The sequence below is a fragment of the Carcharodon carcharias genome, chromosome 5, assembly GCF_017639515.1.
Source record: "Carcharodon carcharias isolate sCarCar2 chromosome 5, sCarCar2.pri, whole genome shotgun sequence".
NCBI lineage: Eukaryota > Metazoa > Chordata > Chondrichthyes > Lamniformes > Lamnidae > Carcharodon > Carcharodon carcharias.
The window spans coordinates 19,338,418-19,358,531 of NC_054471.1; the positions used below are offsets into that span (position 1 = coordinate 19,338,418).

Genomic DNA, 20,114 nt, shown 5'->3' on the forward strand with positions numbered 1-20,114 from the left:
CCAGGTTCTACTTGCCAAGGCCACTGCTCTTCTTTCTGTGGAAAGAAAGAAAAGAAAGGAGCATCTCCTCCCTCCTCACTGAACTCCTCAGTCACCAAACTCCAACTTAAGCACTCTACTGCAGTCCAAATCAGCACTCCAGTGTGGAGAAAGTCAGCATTATAAGATAGCCTATCTTTTATACTCTCTCAGGCTGAAGGCTGCTCTGGCATGTGGGCAAGCAGCTACAGTAGTTGGGGTAGCCCATCACGTAGTATAGCAGTGGCCCATATCAATTTATGGAGCTCAGGGGTGCAGTCCTGTTTGGTACCTCTTGTTCTTCACTGCCTGGTGTAATTGGGTGGAGCGTGTACAATTCACTCAGTTGTTCCTCTACATTATGTAAGTGCATCATATGATCCCATTTACCAGTCAGCAGTGAGACTCCTGCTTAATTTTGGTGAGTGCTGAGTCCATAATGGCACAGCATGCCATTCAGTCTGTTGAGCTTATGATAACTCCCAACAAGAATAATTTAGTTAGTCCTATACACTCACTTATTTCCCCATAGCCCTGCATTTTTTCTCTCTTCAGGTGCTTGTCCAATTCCCTTTTGAAAGCTACAATTGAATCTGCCTCCACCAAATGCAGTGCATGCCAGAAAGTAACTACTTGATGTGTTAAAAAGCTTTTTTCTCATGTGACCTTTGGTTCTTTTGCCAATCATCTTAAATTGGTGTCCTTTGGTTTTCTAACTTTCCACAAATAGAAATTTTTTCTCTCCATCTACTTTAGACCCCTCATGATTTTAGACACCTCCATCAATTCTCTCAATTTTTTCCAAAGAGAACAGCCCCAGCTTCTCTAACCTATCCATGTAACTGATGACCTTCTTCCCTAGAATTATTCTCATAAACCTTTTCTGCACCCACTCTGAAGCCTTCACTCAGTGATGTCCCTTATCTCCTGGGACTTAAATCAGATTTGATGGAGCCTAGACCTAAAGTACAGTGCCCACAATTTCACACAACATTGTTGAGGCCAAACCAGTGTTTTAAAAGGTTTACAATAACTCTCTTCCTTTGGTATTCTATGCCTCAATTTATAAAGCCCAGGATCCCATATGCCTTTCTGACCACTTTTTCAAACTCCCTGCCACCTTACACAATTTGTGAATATATACCTCCAGCTCCCTCTGCACCTGCACTTTACTTAGAATGCATATACCAATAGATCTCTCTAATCCTGCACTCCCTTTGGAATTGTACCGTTTGGTTTAAGTTGCGTCTCCTTGTTCTTTCTAACAAAATGTAAAATTTTGCATGAACTTGTGTTCAATTTCATCTGCACATGTCCTGACATTACACCAACCTGTCTATAGAAATCATAGAAAATTTAAAACATGAAAGGAAGCCATTGGACCCAATTTGTCCCTGCAGGTCATTGGAGAGCTACCCAGCCTAATCCCATTTTCTTGTGCTTGGTCCATAGCTCTGCAGGCCATGGATCTTCAAGTAGTCACCATGTACTTTTTAACAGTGGTGAGAGTTTCTGCCTCTACCACCCTTTCAGAGTGCCAGATCCTGCCACCCTAAAGGTGAAAAAATGGTTCCTCATCTGCCTAATCCTTCTATCAATTACTTTAAATCTATGTCGCTTTGTTTTTGACCTCTCTGCTCAGATAGATAGATTGTCCCTATTTACTTTATTTATGCCCCTCGTAATTTTATGCAGGTCAATTGAAACATCCCTCAGCCTCCTCTGTTCTAGGAAAAACAACCCCACCCTATCCATTTTCTTTCTTTCCTCAGAGGTAAAATTTTTAAGCCTTGTGTTATGATCCTGGATGAGACCCCAATTATGTTATGATCTGGGTAGAAACCAGTAACTTTTTTCAAAAAAAGAAATTTAAAATCCCAGTTATTTACTGAAGGAATGAAGCCACAAGATTCCACAGTTTAGGACAAAATCATTTTACTATACAAGAGTCAAACAAAGCAAACACTAAATACTATCTTCCGTAACCACCTATACTCTAAAACCCAGAATCAACATAAGTTCAACATGAATTAACAAGCAAATTGTGGTTGATTATAAACTATAAACCTTTGAGATATCCTGGACTTTCCACAGCTTGGATAAACTAACTGTTCTTTCTCACACCTCAGGGTGGATGGGTTTTACTACAGAACTGCCATTTAGGATTGGAATTTATGAATGAGCTGTTAGAGACCTTAATGTCAAATGAGAATGCGCACAAATCTTTCCGAGTGTGGATAACCACTGAACCACATCCGAAGTTCCCAATCACACTGCTACAGGTTAGTGTTTATGCTGCAAACTGTCAGATTATATATCACAGATATTATATTAATCAAAGATCAGCCGTGAACTCATTGAAGGACAAAAGGGGCTGAATTATCTTCTTCTGTTCCTATGTTCCTACTCGGAAAAAATGAAATGGTCAGGTTTCCCAGGCTGCCTCCTGATCCAGGCACTGCCATGATGTGGCTCCGTGTTAGGAACTGATCTAGAAATTTGTTTCCTAACTTGTGAGTACTTAAAGGATCTAAGATGCTTGTGTAGCCTGAACCTGACTGACAGTGATCAAATTCATCCTTGTGAAGGCATATCCACCATAATTGCCATGGTGGGGTCTTTTCAAGGGCCAAGAGTGAGCTAGAGGTAAAATCAGAGGAGCACTCTCCCAGCTTAGAGATTCCCTGTCCTGTTCCGTTCATGTCAATGCAGAAGCTCCAGGGATCAGCAAAAACCTGAAGCGACTGGTCTCCATCTTGTCGCTGGGGCCTGTACATCGGAGTTATGGGAAATCAGGGCTGGCAAGTTCGAGAAAAAGCAAAATACTGAGGATGCTGGAAACCTGAAACAAAAACAGAAAATGCTGGAAAAACTCAGCAGGTCTAGCAGCATCTGTAGAGAGAAGAAGGCTCACACAGACTCGCAACGTTAACTCTGTTTCTCGCTCCACAGGTGCTGAGTTTTTCCAGCATTTTCTGTTTTTATTTCTGGCACCTTCTAGATTTTAAGCAATAAATTTCAGTATTCCTGCTGCAGAAATCTTTATCTATTCAGGATTGGATAGTATTAGAGAATGAGGCAAAATCAGCCAGTGAAACCTACCAAAATCTCACCACAACCACTTGGGTTTTCATCTCTTCTTGTCCCCATGGCACTGATGCTGGCTGTCCCTTCACTGCAGGCTACATGTTAATGTCAATGAGGAAGGAAGATCAATCACTGATCAATTCTCACGCAGGTTTACAAGGTTGAGGGTCCAATGACCTTTGGGCCTCTTCAGTCCCTTTAAATTTTAACCACCTTTTCTGTACTGGCCTCGATTCAATGGTAGTAATCTGTCCCCAGAATCAGAAGGTATAAGATCACATCTCGCTCCAGAGACTTAAGAACATTATCTAGGCTGAAGGAAATGCTGCAATCTTACAGCTGCCACTTTTTGGATGAGGTATTAATTGAGGTACTCTCTGCCATCTCAACTGAATGTTGAAGGTCCCATTGAACTATCCCAACTGTAGTTGTGGATGATAATTTTTTTTTGTAAAGTAGAACTTTTGCCCTTTATGGCTGTAAACTGGTTCATTATCCCATTAAGTTCTTTCTTAAAACTTTCAACCAATCTTCTGGTCATTTATCCATTAATGTTTTTGCCCAGTTTACTGTACAGTCTCTGTCTGAACCCATTAAAGTCAGTCCCTAAATCTAGAATCTTAGTATTTGTTTCATGTTCCTTGGTTGATTAGCCACAATCTGGTTTATTGTTTGAAGATATTTTTCCTGCAGGGGGTTGAGACAATTACCTTCTTTGTTACAGAAAGAACCATTCAATTCAGGAATGTCTTTTGGATGGTCTCAGGATATGGGTATTTGACACTTCATAGTCTAGAATGTATCATTTTGGCCTTGCGAGAGAGTGTGGCACTTTTGAATTCACAGGTCAGGTCAGTTGACCTTTGGTGGCACCTTTTGCAGCACATGTCCATTTTAAAAGTCAGTTCCAAAAGATTCCACAATGAGTAAAGTTCATATTTGAAAAGTTATGAATTTGACATGCCTTTATCAAGGTATGGCACTATGAACACTTGAAACTCTGCGCTGATTAGAATATCTCTGAACTTTTGAGAAATAGCCCATCTCAAAGCAAATAGTTCAAAGTTTCATGCTGGAGTAATTCTGCATATTTTGCTCATTTGGTTTGAGAGTCTGACTGGCATAGGTGATAACCACCAATTTCTACTCTTGAATTTGTGATAGCACAGCTCCAAGGCCAGGAAACTGATATTAGCTTCCAGTGTCAAAGGGAGGTGTAAGTCTGGGTAACTAAGCACAGGTGATGAGATGAGCTTCTGTTTAAAAGTGCGAAAGGAGTCTTCACATGTTTGAGTCCAGCCAAACGTGATGCTCTGTGAAGTATCATTCCTGATGCGTCTTTTCCCAACAGCTCCTTCAATGCTTTTTGGTTTCCTCAGTAGGTTGTGCATAGCTTAGAGTAGCCAGCTCAAGCAAGGAACCTGTGTTAGGTCAGGGCACTCTCGTACTGTGTGGATCGTCTCATTGTCTAAGGGGAGGTGGTGGCACAGTGGTAATATCACTGGACTAGTAATCCAGAGGCCCAGGATAATGCCCTGGTGGGACGGGTCTGAATCCCACCATGGCAGCTGGTGGAATTTAAATTCAGTTAATAAACCTGCAATTAAAAAGATAGTCTCGGTTATGATGACCATGAAACCTTGTCGATGTTGTAAAAACCTATCTGGTTCACTAATGCCCTTTAGAGAATGAAATCTGCTGTCCTTACCTGGTCTGGCCTACATGTGACTCCAGACCCACAGCAATGATATGCCCCCTGAAATGGCCTAGCAAGCCACTCAGTTATAACAAGCTGCTACAAAGTATGCAAAAAGGAATGAAACCGAACGGATCACCCAGCATCAACCAACAGCACCCCCAGCCCTGTCAAGCCTGCAAAGTCCACCTCACGAACATCTGGGAGGCTTGTGCCAAAAGACCTGTCCCACAGACTAGTCAATCAACAGCCTGACGTGGTCGTAATCATAGAATCATAACCCTACAATGTCCCAAACACCACCAAAACCATCCCTGGGTATGTCCTGTCCTGCAGGGGTGGCAGCACAGTGGTATACGGTCGAGAGGAAGTTGCCCTGGGACTCCACAAAATTGACTCTGGGCCTCATGAGGTCTCATGGCATCAGGTTAAACATGGGCAAGGAAACCTCCTGCTGATTACCATGTACAGCATCCCCTACCACCACTGCCCCCTGCCCCTGCCCCTCAGCTGATGAATCAGTGCTCTTCCATATTGAACACCACTTGAAGGAAGCACTGAGGGTGGCAAGGGTGCAGAATGTACTCTGGGTGGGAGAATTCAGTGTCCATCACCAAGAGTAGCTCGGTAGCACGACTACTGACTGGGCTGTCCGAGTCCTAAGGGACATCGCTGCTCGACTGGGTCTGTGGCAGGTGGTGAGGGAACCAACAAAAGGGATAAGCCTACTTAACCTCATCCTCAACAACCTGCCTGCCACAGATGCATCAGTTCATAACAGTATCGGTAGGAGTGACCACCACACAGTCATTGTGTAAACAAAATCCCGCCTTCATATTGAGGATACCCTCCATTGTGTTGTGTGGCACTACCACCATGCTAAATGGGATAGGTTTTGAATAGATATAGCAACTCAAGACCAGGCATCCATGAGCCACTATGGGCCATCAGCAAAAGCAGAATTGTACTCAGCCACAATCTGTAACCTTGTGGCCCGGCATATACCCCAATCTACAATTACCATCAAGCCAAGGTATCAGCCCTGGTTCAGTGAAGAGTGCAGGAGGGCATGCCAGGAGCAGCACCAGGCATACCTAAAAATGAGGCGTCAGCCTGATGAAGCTACAACACAAGACTACTTGTGTGCCAAGCAGCATAAGCAGCAAGTGACAGACAAAGCTAAGCAATCCCACAACCAACAGATCAGTTCTAAGTTCTGCACTCCTGCCACATCCACTCGTGAATAGTGGTGGACAATTAAACGACTCACTGAAGGAGGAAATGTCCACAAACATCCCCATCCTCAATGATGGGGGAGCCCAGCACATTAGTGCAAAAGATGAGGCTGGCACATTTGCAACAATCTTCAGCCAGAAGTGCTGAGCGGGTGATCCATCTCAGACTCCACTGGAGGTCCCCAGCATTACAGATGTCGGTCTCCATCCAATTCGATTCACCCCACGTGATATAAAGAAATGGTTGAAGACACTGGATACTGCAAAGGCTATGGGCCCTGATAACATTGCAATAATAGTACTGAAGACTTGTGCACCAGAACTAGCCGCGCTCGAGCCAAACTGTTCCAGCACAGCTACAACACTGGCATCTACCAGAAAATTGGCCAGGTATGTCCTGTCCTCAAAATGCAGGATAAATCCAACCTATCATTTTACTCTCGATCACCAGTAGATGATGGAAGAGGTCGTCAACAGTGTGATCAAGCGGCACTTACTTCGCAATAACCTGCTCATTGACACTCAGCTTGGGTTTTGCCAGGGCCACTCAGTTCCTAACCTTATAGCAGCCTTAGTCCAAACATGGACAAAACAGCTGAACTCCCGAGGTGAGGTGAGGGTCACTGCCTTTGATATCAAGGCAGCATTTGACCGATTGTGGCATCAAGGAGACCTAGCAAAACTGGAGTCAATGGGAATCAGGGGAAAAGCTCTCCACTGGTTGGAGTCATACCTAGCACAAAGGAAGATGGTTGTGGTTGTTCGAGGTCAATCATTTCAGTCCCAGGACATCGCTGCAGGAGTTCCTCAGGGTCATGATCTCGGCCCAACCATCTTCAGCTGCTTCATCAATGACCTTCATTCTATCATAAGGTCAGAAGTGGGGATGTTCACTGATGATTGCACAATGTTCAGCACCATTCGCGACTTCTAAGGTACTGAAGCAGCCGGGAGGGGGAGAGTTACCTTTGTTTCAGGAGGCGGTCACACCTGGTAGATTAAGTACCTCAAGTTCGGTCAGTGGTCAGGGTCAGCAGGGAGTGACCGCAAGTGAGGCAGGTAGAGGGATCTTGTGTTCAGGAACAAATGAGCCTCAGCTCTTGACCTTGTCCAACAGGTACGAGGTACTTGCTCCCTGTGTGGATGAGGAACAGGGCTGTAGGGAGGATGAGCCAGCTGACCACGGCACCGTGGCACAGGAGACCATTCAAGAGGGGGGAGCAAAAAGACAAGTGATAGTTGTAGGGGATTCTATAATTAGGGGAATTGATAGCGTCCTTTGGAAGCAGGATCGAGAGTCCCGTATGGTATGTTGCCTGCCCGGTGCCAGGGTGAGGGACATCTCTGACCGGCTTGAAAGGATATTGGAGAGGGTGGGGGAGGATCTAGTTGTCGTGGTCCACAATGGGACAAATAACATAGGTAAGGCTAGGAAAGAGGACCTGTTTGGGGATTATCAGAAACTAGGAACTAAATTAAAGAACAGGTCCTCAAGCATTATAATCTCTGGATTACTAACCGAGCCACGTGCAAATTAGCATAGGGACGCGAGAATAAGGGAAGTAAACACATGGCTAAAGGAGTGGTGCGGGAAAGAGGGGTTCCATTTCATGGGGCACTGGCATCAGTATTGGAACAGGAGGGATCTGTACCATTGGGACAGTCTCCACCTGAACCGATCTGGGACCAATGTTCCAGCGAAAAGGGTAAATAGGGGGGTCAACAGGACTTTAAGCTAGAAAGTTGGTGGGGGGAAGGGAAGGGTAAAACTCCAAGAAGTAGTCAATTAGTCAAATGGGAAACAAAGCAGCAGGTTAGCATGTGGGGGAGTGGATGCAACTTCATGGAAAATTATGAAAAAACTTAAAAGAAAGGAGAGCCCAGGAGAGGCTATTAAGGTCTCCAGAACACAAAATAGGACAGAGTGTTTGGAAAGGGCTAGGAATCTAACTTCAAGCACATCAGATAAATGGATAACAATGAGAAAGGGGACAGGAAATACAAGACTGAAGGTGTTGTATCTGAATGCACGCAGTATACGAAATAAGGTAAATGAGCTTGTGGCGCAGATTGAAATTGGCAGTTATGATGTGGTGGGCATTACGGAGACATGGCTGCAAGGGGATCAGGACTAGGAGCTAAATATCCAAGGATATACATCCTATCGAAAAGATAGGCAGGTTGGCAGAGGGGGTGGGGTTGCTTTGTTAATAAGACATTAAATTAAATCAATAGCAAGAAATGATGTAGGGTCAGATGATATAGAATCTGTGTGGGTAGAGTTAAGGAACCGCAAAGGTGAAAAAAACCATAATGGGAGTTATGTACAGGCCTCCGAACAGTTGTCAGGATGTGGGGCACAAGATACACCAGGAGATAGAAAAGGCATGTAAGAAAGGCAAGGTTACAGCGATAATGCGGGATTTCAATGTGCAGGTAGATTGAGAAAATCAGGTTGGTAGTGGATCCCAAGTAAAGGAATTTGTGGAATGTCTACGAGATGGCTTTTTGGAGCAGCTTGTGGTGGAGCGCACTAGGGAACAGGCAATTCTAGATTTAGTGATGTGTAATGAGGCAGATTTTATAAGGGAGCTTAAGGTGAAGGAATCTTAGGAGAAAGTGACCATATTATTTTACCCAGCAATTTGCGAGGAAAAAGCTGGAATCAGATGTAACGGTATTACAATTGAATAAAGGCAGCTACAGAGGCATGAGGGAGGAGCTGGCCAGATTTGACTGGGAGATGAGCCTAGCAGGAAAGACAGTGGAACAGCAATGGCAGGAGTTTCTGGGAGTAATTTGGAAGACACAGCAAAAATTCATCCCTAGGAAGAAGAAGCATACTAAAGGGAGGACGAGGCAACCATGACTGACAAGGGACGTCAGGGACAGCATAAAAGCTAAAGAGAAAGGATACAATGCGGCAAAGAGCAGTGGATTGGGGAATTGGGAAGCCTACAAAGACCAACAGAGGACACCTAAAAAAGAAATAAGGAGGGAGAAGATTAAATATGAGGGTAAACTAGCCAGTAATATAAAAGAAGATTGCAAGAGTTTTTTTAGATATATAAAAGGGTAAGAGAGAGGCAAAAGTGGATATTGGGCCGCTGTAAAATGACGCTGGAGAACTAGTAGTGGGGAACAAAGAAATGGCGGAGGAACTGAATAGGTACTTTGCGTCAGTCTTCACGGTGGAAGACACGAGTAACATCCCCAAAGTTCGAGAGAGTCGGGGTGCAGAGGTGAGTATGGTGGCCATTACCAAGGAGAAGGTGCTAGGAAAACTGAAAGGTCTGAAGGTGGATAAATCACCTGGACCAGATGGATTACACCCCAGAGTTCTGAAGGAGATAGCTGAAGAGATCGTGGAGGTGTTAGTGGTGATCTTTCAGGAATCACTGGAGTCAGGGAGGGTCCCAGAGGACTGGAAAATTGCTAATGTAACACCCCTGTTTAAGAAAGGAGTGAGGCAAAAGACGGGAATTTACAGGCCGATTAGCCTGACCGCGTCGTTGGTAAGATTTTAGAGTCCATTATTAAGGATGAGATTTCAGAATACTTGGAAGTGCACGATAGAATAGGGCAAAGTCAGCATGGTTTCATCAAGGGCAGGTCATGCCTGACAAATCTGTTAGAATTCTTTGAGGAGGTAACGAGTAGGTTAGACAAAGGAGAGCCAATGGATGTTATCTACTTGGACTTCCAGAAGGCCTTTGGCAAGGTGCCACACAGGAGGCTGCTCAGTAAGATAAGAGCCCATGGTGTTAGAGGCAAGGTACTAGCATGGATAGAAGTTTGGCTGTCTGGCAGGAGGCAGAGAGTGGGGATAAGGGGATCCTTCTCAGGATGGTTGTCGGTGACTAGTGGAGTTCCGCAGGGGTCAGTGTTGGGACCACAACTTTTCACTTTATACATTAATGATCTAGATGAAGGAACTGAGAGCATCCTGGCTAACTTTGCAGATGATACAAAGATAGGTGGAGCGACAGGTAGTATTGAGGAGGCGGGGAGGCTGCAGAAGGATTGGACAGGTTAGGAGAATGGGCAAAGTGGCAGATGGAATACAACGTGGGGAAGTGTAAAGTCATGCACTTTGGTAGGAAGAATAGAGGCAAAGACTGTTTTCTAAATGGGGAGAGAATTCAGAAATCTGGAGTGCAAAGGGACTTGGGAGTCCTAGTCCAGGATTCTCTTAAGGTTAACTTGCAGATTGTGTAAGTGGTTAGGAAGGCAAATGCAATGTTGGCATTTATTTCGAGAGTACTAGAATATAAAAGCTGGGATGTGCTGCTGAGGCTTTATAAGGCTCTGGTCAGATCACATTTAGAATATTGTGAGCAATTTTGGGCCCCGTATCTCAGAAAGAGTGTTCTGGCCCTGGAGAGGGTCTAGCAGAGGTTCACGAGAACGATCCCAGGAATGAAAGGCTTAACATATGAGGAACGTTTGAGGACTCTGGGTCTATACTCGATGGAGTTTAGAAGGATGAGGGGGGATCTGATTGAAATTTATGGAATACTGAAAGGCCTGGATAGAGTGGACGTAGGGAAGATGTTTCCATTAGTAGGAGAGACTAGGATCCGGGCACAGCCTCAGAGTAAAGGGAAGACCTTTTAGAATAGAGATGAGGAGAAACTTCTTTAGCCAGAGAGTGGTGAATCTATGGAATTCATTGCCACAGAAGGCTGTGGAGGCCAGGTCATTGAGTGTATTTAAGATGGAGGTAGATAGGTTCTTGATTGATAAGGGGATCAAAGGTTACAGGGAGAAGGCAGGAGAATGGGGTTGAGAAACTTATCAACCATGATTGAATGGCAGAGCAGACTCGATGGGCCGAATGGCCTAATTTCTGCTCCTATGGCTTATGTTCATCCCTCACTGCTTCAGCTAAGTGAATTTTCAACGGCATTTCCTTCGTTAGCCTGAAGGAAGAATCCAGGACATCGATTCGGAGGGACAAGTTCACAAGCTCAACTGTGCACCACCAGTCTTCTTCCGAAGGGATGCTTGATGATTTTTTTTTTCAACTTGTCCACAGGATGTGGCTGTCCATGGCTAGGCCAGCATTTATCGCCCATATCAGATAGTTATCTGCAGCATCTCGGAGCTTCTCAGACTCAAGGGGATTCTGTCCCCACTGTCCTCCTGCTTCTCTAACAGCTCGATGTATGCTCTAGTTTCCCTCACTGGTTCTCCAGGCATGGATATAGACCTCAGGCTATTCCCTCCGGCTCCTGATTCTTCTACCCACTTTTAAGCTCACACTCATGGCCTCTGGTTTTGCCTGCACAAGCCTGTCAAGGACACCACTCTCTGCCCCGAAGGGACCCAAGGGTGTCAACAAATTTCCCTGACTGGTGCTGTCCCCTGCCATCATCACCTACCGGCACAGCAAATGTGGGCCATAACCTTTGATTCCGTTGCCTAACAAGACTCTATCTACCTCCATATTAAAAATATTCAATGACCCACCTCCACCACCTTCTGAGGCAGAGAGTTCCAAAGCCGCACAACCCTCTGAGAGAAAAAAATTTCTCCTCATCTCTGTCTTATAAGGGTGACTCCTAATTTTAAAACAGTGCCCCCTAGATTTGGACTCACCCACAAGAGGAAACATCCTTTCCACATCCACCTTGTGAAGAGCAGTCAGGATCTTATATACTTCAATCAACTCACCCCTCACTCTTCTAAACTCCAGTGTAAACAAGCCCAGTCTACCAACCTTCCCTCATAAGACAACCTGCTTAATTCCCGGTATCAATTTAGTAAACCTCCTTTGAACTACCTCCAATGCATTTACATCCTTCCTCAAATAAGAAGACTAAAACTGCACACAGTATTTGAGATGCGGTCTCACCAATGCCCTGTATAACTGAAGCAAAACATCCTTAACATCCTTATTTTTATTATTTTTCTGCTCACTGCTCATTATATCCTCTTTTATCATTGAAGTGATTTCATTCTTAATCATTAATACTACTCCTTGACCATTGGTGCTATAGCTGTGGCTGTTGGTGTGCTCCTGGTGCAGCGGCTCTTGGTGCAGCTGCTCCTGTTACTTATCAGAGATCCATATTACTGTTACACATGCTGCAGCGAAAACCTGCAGGAAAGTTGAGATGAATGTCAACAAACTTCATAGTATTTGAAAGCACTTCTAAAAAATTGGAAATGACCCTCAGTGCAGTGAATTCAGGCTGTCAGAAGAAATCCTGCAAGCACAAGCCTTTCATTGAGAATGGCCACAAGCATGAGGATCCCACTAAAGCCCAGGAGAGGAGTTGCACAAGCAGAAAAGCACTGGGGCATGGGAGAGGGGGCCCATGCTCAGCTCGCAGCTTTTGCCTTTGCCTTTACTTCAGTACCACCCCTCTCTCAAGTGGACACTTCACGCCTCAATGTACTCACAAATAAGCATGGGGCCATGCTCTGCTCCAGGAAAAAGTTCCAGTTCCTGCTCAAGATCCAATTATCCTGAAGTGAGAGCCCCAGTCCATGAGGCCATTTGTTTTGACAGCCAGGGTGCATTCTGGGTGATGTAGCCTGCCCTTGGTCATGCTTTCACTCTCCTGTGCAGGTACTTCCTACACATCATTACAAGTGAATTGGTTGGCGCTAATTTGCTGGAAGGTTATTCCATTTTTAAACTTGGAACTGAAACCAGGAGTCATGTGCCAATCAATATGTCACTGTTAGATCAAGATATTATCATCTGTAATAGGATTGTTGTCTGCAGTGCTTGTGAGGTTCAAGTCTTTTGAATGTTGCTATCTGGATCTTGCTGTGGGCCAGGTTCAAAGAAGTGGAGCGGATTGCACAATATGAAAGGCCATAGTTGAAAAGTATCATACTGAAACCTGAACTTTCGATGGGTTTTACAAATTGAGGCATAGAGTACAAAATCTAAGAAGTTTTTCTAAACTTATACAAAACTGTTCAACCCCACTGTGACTACAGTACCAAATTCTGGGCACCCAAAGGATATGAGGGAGAGGGTTAAAGTGGTAGTGAAGGTGGTGGGGGTGTGGTTGGTGCAGGCTAAGGGGCCCGAAACAGGAGAAGCACCTGAGCCCATAATTTCTCTCTCTAGCCCTGGATCTCACTCTTTAAAAGCTTCCCAAAGGATCTGAAAATTTAACTCTGTTTGTCTCTCCACAGATTCTGCCTGACCTGCTTTGTGTCTCCGGCATTTTTATTTCAGATTTTCAGCATCTGCATTACCTTGCTTTTGAAATCATCATTGTCTATTTTACAGACATCCATCATGTACACCAATGAACCTCCTCAGGGAGCGCGGGCAGGACTGAAAAGAACATTTAGTGGGATCTCTCAAGACCAAATAGAATATTCAAACCTACCCATGTGGAAACCACTACTATATGCAGTCGCTTTCCTGCACACCACTGTCCAGGTAATAGAACCCAGGCCTGATTGTCCTATACTCTGATCATATATTCTAGAAATATACTCATTCAGTGAGTGTGATTGACCACATCTCTGAAGGCACAAGATTTCATACTGTGGAACTTAAGGGGTGATGTTAACTATACTCATGAGGTAGAAACTGAGTGGTTAGCCATTAGTCACTGACAACCCGTCTTCTATTTAACCTGCTCTTCTGAGCAGGCAGCAGTGAGCTTACCTAAAGTCATTAGGGTACTTCTTTCAACATGCATCATTAAATCGAACAAGCAGGAAGCCAAAAACAAAAATTGCTGGAAAAACTCAGCAGGTCTGACAGCATCTATGGAGAGAAAGACAGTTAATGTTTTGAGTCCAAATGACTCAAGATAGAAACCCCACACCACCCCCGTTAGGGCTTTCTGTCACTTGCCTATCCTGCTTTCTACTCTTAATGTAACCATTAGCACCTCCTTTAACCAGTATCACCTCCATCAACACCCCTTCGACCTTTTGTTTATGACACCTTTTGCAATCTCTCCTTTGCCTCCACCTATCACTGGCCTTCTATCCAGCTTCATCTGTCCCACCCCCATTAAACAGTATATGTTTCACTGCATTTCAACTTCTCTTTAGTTCTGAAGAAGAGTCATCTGGACTCGAAACATTAACTCTGTCTTTCTCTCCACAGATGCTGTCAGACCTGCTGAGTTTTTCCAGCAATTTTTGTTTTTGTTTCAGATTTCCAGCAACCACTGTATTTTGCTTTTATTAAGCAGGAAGCCAAAGCTGGTTGGTGGCAGGCAGCACTAAAAGAGCCATTAGCTGGTTAAGTTAAATTGCAGGGAAGGGATTTCGGGAGGGTCTTACAGGAGATGGCAGAGCCTGAGGCACCACAGTCATCTCAATCCTTCCTATGGAGTCCAGAAGAGCACTCCTGCTCCTGGCACCACAGGGAAAGTTTAAAAAGTTTAAAATACATCTGTTTCGGCCTCTTCTAGCTCTAGATTGTAATTGCTCGCCCCCGCCACCCCACCCACTATAATCAACACTTTTCTGTCCTAGTTTCCACCAGGTACGGAAGCAAAAATCATGCCTCATTTCAAATAATTGGTCCAAAAAGATTCTAGAATTAATTGCCTTTACTACTTGAGCTGTTCTGCTTCTCCCAGACAAGATAAAAATTAAAATCTCCTATTGTTTCTGTCATGCTGTCCTGATCTTTTTATTTGTACATCCTCCCACTATATCTCAGTTATCAGGAAATCTGTAGACAACTCCCAACAGAGTCTTGAATCCATTGCAGTTCCTTAACTCTACCCATATTGTTCCCACCTTCTGGCCATCTTTGAGATGTTCATAAAAATGTCAAAATAAACAAACAACCATTCAGAAACCTCTTCACAAAACTTTAATCCATTTGGGAGCTCATAAACTGTCAATTAAACATGCAACCATTCAAACTGCACTTGAAAAGTGCTCTTAAATATTCATAAAAATGTCAAAATGAACAAACAGCCACCAAAGGCTTCTTAAAAACACTTGAATCCTATTAACTGCTCAGAAAACTGTCAATCAAAACAAAGCTCATAGTCTCCTTGACAATTGTCTCAACAACCCCTGCTGAGATAAATCCATTAATGGGTTGGAGCTGGAACTCGGCCAAGCATTCATAATAGAATTCCAAAGCATAGCTCTGTCAACAACTAGAGCTGAATCCATTATAGCCTTTTTTGAAATATTAGAACAGATAGTCATCTACTCTACTGATTCAAAAGGCTGAACAAAAGCCTGGACTGCTCCACTGATTCAAAAGGCTGGACTGTGAAATAATGTAAAGATTAAAGCACAAGGTCTGAATGACACACCTCCATGCTGTTGAACAGAGAAGAGTACTTTTTTCTACCAGGTGATGTACTCGAATGTACCGGAACACTTTCAGAATGCTTGTCAATATAATGGTCACTTACCTTTTAAGAGCAAATTCCTATCATCAGTCAATGCATTAAAAATACGCTGATTATTGGACAGCATCTACTTTGCAATAACTTTTAAACTTAAAAGCAAAATTCTGCAGATGCTGTAAATCTGAAACAAAAACAGAAAATGCTGGAAAATCTCAGCAGGTCTTAAAGCATCTGTAGAAAGAAAAACCTGTTTACAGGTTTCCAGCTCCAGAACAGGTGTCCCCCATAGTTCACAAACCCTCTGACCTGACATGGTTCACCCAAATGAGTTCCACACACTTGGGTGAAGAAGTTTCTTCTGAATTCTCTGTTGGATTCCTTGGTGACTATCATATATTGACAGCCTCTACTTATGCTCTTCCCGACAAGAGAAAACATTCTCTGAGCAGGCTTTTACGTCCCATGGGCAGACGCGCCTCCTACCTGATTGGGCATAAAATAGTGCGCAATGATGTCGGGCAAGCATCCTGACATCATCGCAGACTTGCATGATATTTCACTCGACGCCCACCATTAATTAACAGACCACTTAAGGGCAATTTAACGGTCCAATTGATGGCGATTTTTCATTGCCCATGCGCTTTCACGCTCATTGCATGGGCAAACCGAGCAGGTGTCCAGCCAACATTTTCAAAAACCTCATCCTAGGGTGGATAAAAAGGGTCAGCAGCATTACCAGTGTGAGTAGTCAGGACTTTGATAGATAGTTTGCTGCTGGTGACTTATTGGTACTTGGCAGTTTCATCACTGTTCAGGGCTTCATTCTTAGCATTTCCAGGCTTCATTTCAAGACACCTTGGTATCTGCAAGGCCCCCGGAGGATTCAGACCATGTGGACCCTTCCAGGTAACAGACAGCCTTCTGCTGCCCTGGTAATAGGGATGGTGCTCTCCGCTGGTGGCACCTCTTCTGGAGAGGAAGAGAGGGACAGAAAGGAGAGGAGGCCAGGAACAGAATTTTTAGGTCGGCATGCGGGTGTGCACCTAACACAACCAGGTGAGAAATAAAGCGCGTTGACATCGGCCGAGCTTGCCGATGTTAACGTGCACCCTCCTGATATTTCGCTGGGCGGGTGTACGATGAAGACAGAGGCGCGCCCTCCATTAATTAAAAGGCCAGTTAAGGCCCTTGAGACACCAACTGTCTCCAAGTTTATGTAGCCCGTGCGATTTTCAGGCTGTCGCATGGGCGCAACGGGCAGGTGGGTAGGCCACATTTTCAAAAACCTCATCCACGGACGGGATAAGAGGGGTGAGTGGGCTTGTTAATACAAGTAGTTTGTACTTTAGCTTGTGACTTGCTGCTGCTTGCTTGTATGAACAGGAGGTCTTCATTTCACTTCAGAGCTGCTTAAGGGGCTTCAGTTCAGGACTCCAGAAGATTCATACCAATTCATACCACTTGGGGCCTTCCAGGTATCAGACAATCTTCCCTTACCCTGGTAATGGGGATTGTGGTCTCTGCTAGAGGCACTTCCTCTGAGGAGGAAGAGAGGGCCAGAAGGGAGAGGAGGCCAAGTGTCCCTATTCAGCCTCCAGGGGAGCGACCTGTGGGAGGAGAGGCATAGGCACAAGGGGTGCAGGGCCAACAGGAAGTCCAAGGTGGAAGGGGCCGCAGAAGATGCCACTATCCTGCTGCAAGAGTTTACAGGCAGCGATGCAGCTACCTCAATATATCCGAGATGCATTGCCGAAGGAGGCTCTACCTCTCAAGAGAGACAGTGATCTCCATCTGTCAGAGGATCAGGCCTGAGATCAGCTCTGACTGTGTGGGTGGACACCCCAGGCCAGTGGCGCTGAAGGTCACAGTGGCCCTTACCTTCTATGCCTCTGGCTCTTTCTAGGGCTCAGTGGGGGATCTTTGTGGAGTCTCCCAATCAGCTGTCCACACCACAGTTACGTCAAACTGGTGACAGAAGCTCTGTTCAATCAAGCATTGACTTTCATTCATTACCATACGGACGAGGCCAGTCAGGCACAGCGAGCCAGAGGCTTCGCAGCCATTGCTGGCTTCTGCCCGCATCCAGGGTGCAATAGACTGTACATGTGGCCATCAAGGTGCCAGCAGGTGATCCCGGTGCCTTTGTCAACAGGAAGGGCTTCCACCCCATGAATGTGCAGGTAGTGTGTGATCACAGGATGCTGATTCAACAAGTCTGTGCAAGGTACCCAGGCAGCTCCCACGACACCTACATCCTCAGACACTCCCAGGTGCCGAAGCTCTGCAATGCTCCAGCCCAGCTGGATGACTGGCTGTGGGTGACAAGGGCTATCCCCTCAGAAGATGGCTCATGATGCCTCTCCTCCACCCAACAGAGGTCACAACAGAAGCCACGCCTCCACAAGAGCAGTGGTAGAGAGAACCATAGGTCTTCTCAAGATGCGCTTCCGATGCCTGGATGGTTCAGGGGCAGCACTACAATACCCCCCAGGTTGTGTGTCACTGTTAATGGCTGCATCTGGCACTGGAAAGGGGGGACCCACTGGAGGAAGAAGAAGATCTTGACGCAGCTGCTCAGGCAACAGATGATGAGACCAGTAGTGAGTCCAAGGACAAGCATGCTCAGGAGAATGCTGAGGGCTTGGACACTGACCTGGGTAACCTCCAGGCAGGCAGGGACACCAGGGATGCTTTGATCCAATGTTCCTTCAGCTAGCCTACCCACATGCCAGGGCCGTAGGCTCCATACTCGATCCCTGAGAGGAACATTTGTTGGTGAACATCATGCACTATGTGCCATTTCACAGAATCACAAAATCACAGAGTGCAGAAGAGGCCCTTTGGCCCATCGAGTCTGCACCAACATGTGAGAAACACCTGACCTACCTACCTAATCCCATTTACCAGCACTTGGCCCACAGCCTTGAATGTTATGACGTGCCAAGTGCTCATCCAGGTACTTTTAAAAAGATGTGAGGCAACCCGCCTCCACCACCCTCCCAGGCAGCGCATCCCAGACTGTCACCACCCTCTGGGTAAAAACGTTTTTCCTCACATCCCCCCTAAACCTCCTGCCCCTCACCTTGAACTTGTGTCCCCTCGTGACTGACTCTTCAACTAAGAGGAACAGCTGCTCCCTATCCACCCTGTCCATGCCACTCATAAACCTGTACACCTCGATCAGGTCGCCCCTCAGACTTCTCTGCTCCAACGATAAATAACCCAAGTCTTTCCAACCTCTCTTCATAAACTTGAATGTTTCATCCCAGGCAACATCCTGGTGAATCTCCTCTGCACCCCCTCCAGTGCAATCACATCTTTCCTATAATGTGGCGACCAGAACTGCACACACTACTCCAGCTGTGGCCTCACCAAGGTTCTATACAACTCCAACATGACCTCCCTCCTTTTGTAATCTATGCCTCGATTGACAAAGGCAAGTGTCCCATATGTCTTTTTCACCACCCCACTAACATGCCTTCTGCCTTCAGAGATCAATGGACACACATACCAAGGTCCTTTTTTCCTCAGAACTTCCTAGAGCCATGCCGTTCATTGGAAGGAATAATTTGACAAGGAAGTATTCAAAGTGTATCACCTCACACTTTTCAGGGTTAAATTCCATCTGCCACTTATCTGCCCATTTGACCATCCCGTCTATATCTTCCTGTAGCCCAAGACACTCAACCTCAATGTTAACCACCCGGCCAATCTTTGTGTCATCCACAAACTTACTAATTCTACCCCCCACATAGTCATCTATGTTGTTTATATAACTGACGAATAATAGGGGACCCAACACAGATCCCTGCCATTGGACACGGGCTTCTAGTCACTAAAGCTGCCTTCTGTCATCACCCACTGTCTCCTACAACTAAGCCAATTTTGAGTCCACCTTATCAAATTACCCTGTATCCCATGTGCATTTGCCTTCTTTATAAGTCTCCCATGAGGGATCTTGTCAAAGGCTTTGCTGAAATCCATATAAATTACATCAACTACACTACCCTCATCTACACACCTGGTCACCTCCTCAAAAAATTCCATCAAATTTATTAGGCATGACCTCTCTCTGACAAAGCCATGCTGACTATCCTTGATCAAACCTTGCCTCTTCTAGTGGAGACAGATTCTCTCCTTCAGAATTTTCTCCAATAGTTTCCCTACCACTGATGTGAGACTCACTGGTCTGTAGTTCCCTGGCTTATCTCTCCAACCCTTCTTAAATAGCGGAACCACATTAGTTGTTCTCAGTCCTCTGGTACCTCCCCCATGGACAGAGAGGAATTAAAAATTTGGGTCAGAGCCCTTGCGATCTCCTCCCTTGCCTCCCTCAGCAGTCTGGGTCACATATCATCCGGAGCTGGAGATTTGTCCACTTTTAAGCCTGCCAACACCTCCAATACCTTAACAAAAACAGAATTACCTGGAAAAACTCAGCAGGTCTGGCAGCATCGGTGGAGAAGAAAAGAGTTGACGTTTCGAGTCCTCATGACCCTTCGACAGAACTTGCGTTCGAGTCCAAGAAAGAGTTGAAATATAAGCTGGTTTAAGGTGTGTGTGTAGGGGGCGGAGAGATAGAGAGACAAAGAGGTGGAGGGGGGGGTGGTGTGGTTGTAGGGACAAACAAGCAGTGATAGAAGCAGATCATCAAAAGATGTCAACGACAATAGTACAATAGAACACATAGGTGTTAAAATTAAAGTTGGTGATATTATCTAAACGAATGTGCTAATTAAGAATGGATGGTAGGGCACTCAAGGTATAGCT

General features: G+C 45.2%; 1 protein-coding gene across 1 annotated transcript in view; it reads left to right on the forward strand.

Moving 5' to 3' along the window:
* LOC121278118 (dynein heavy chain 8, axonemal-like) overlaps positions 1–20,114 on the forward strand; it is a 2,067,071-nt gene that overhangs the window by 1,945,165 nt on the left and 101,792 nt on the right. Inside the window, 2 exon segments of the mRNA XM_041188205.1 lie at positions 2,148–2,300; positions 13,292–13,447. Coding sequence (XP_041044139.1) covers positions 2,148–2,300; positions 13,292–13,447 — 309 coding nt within the window.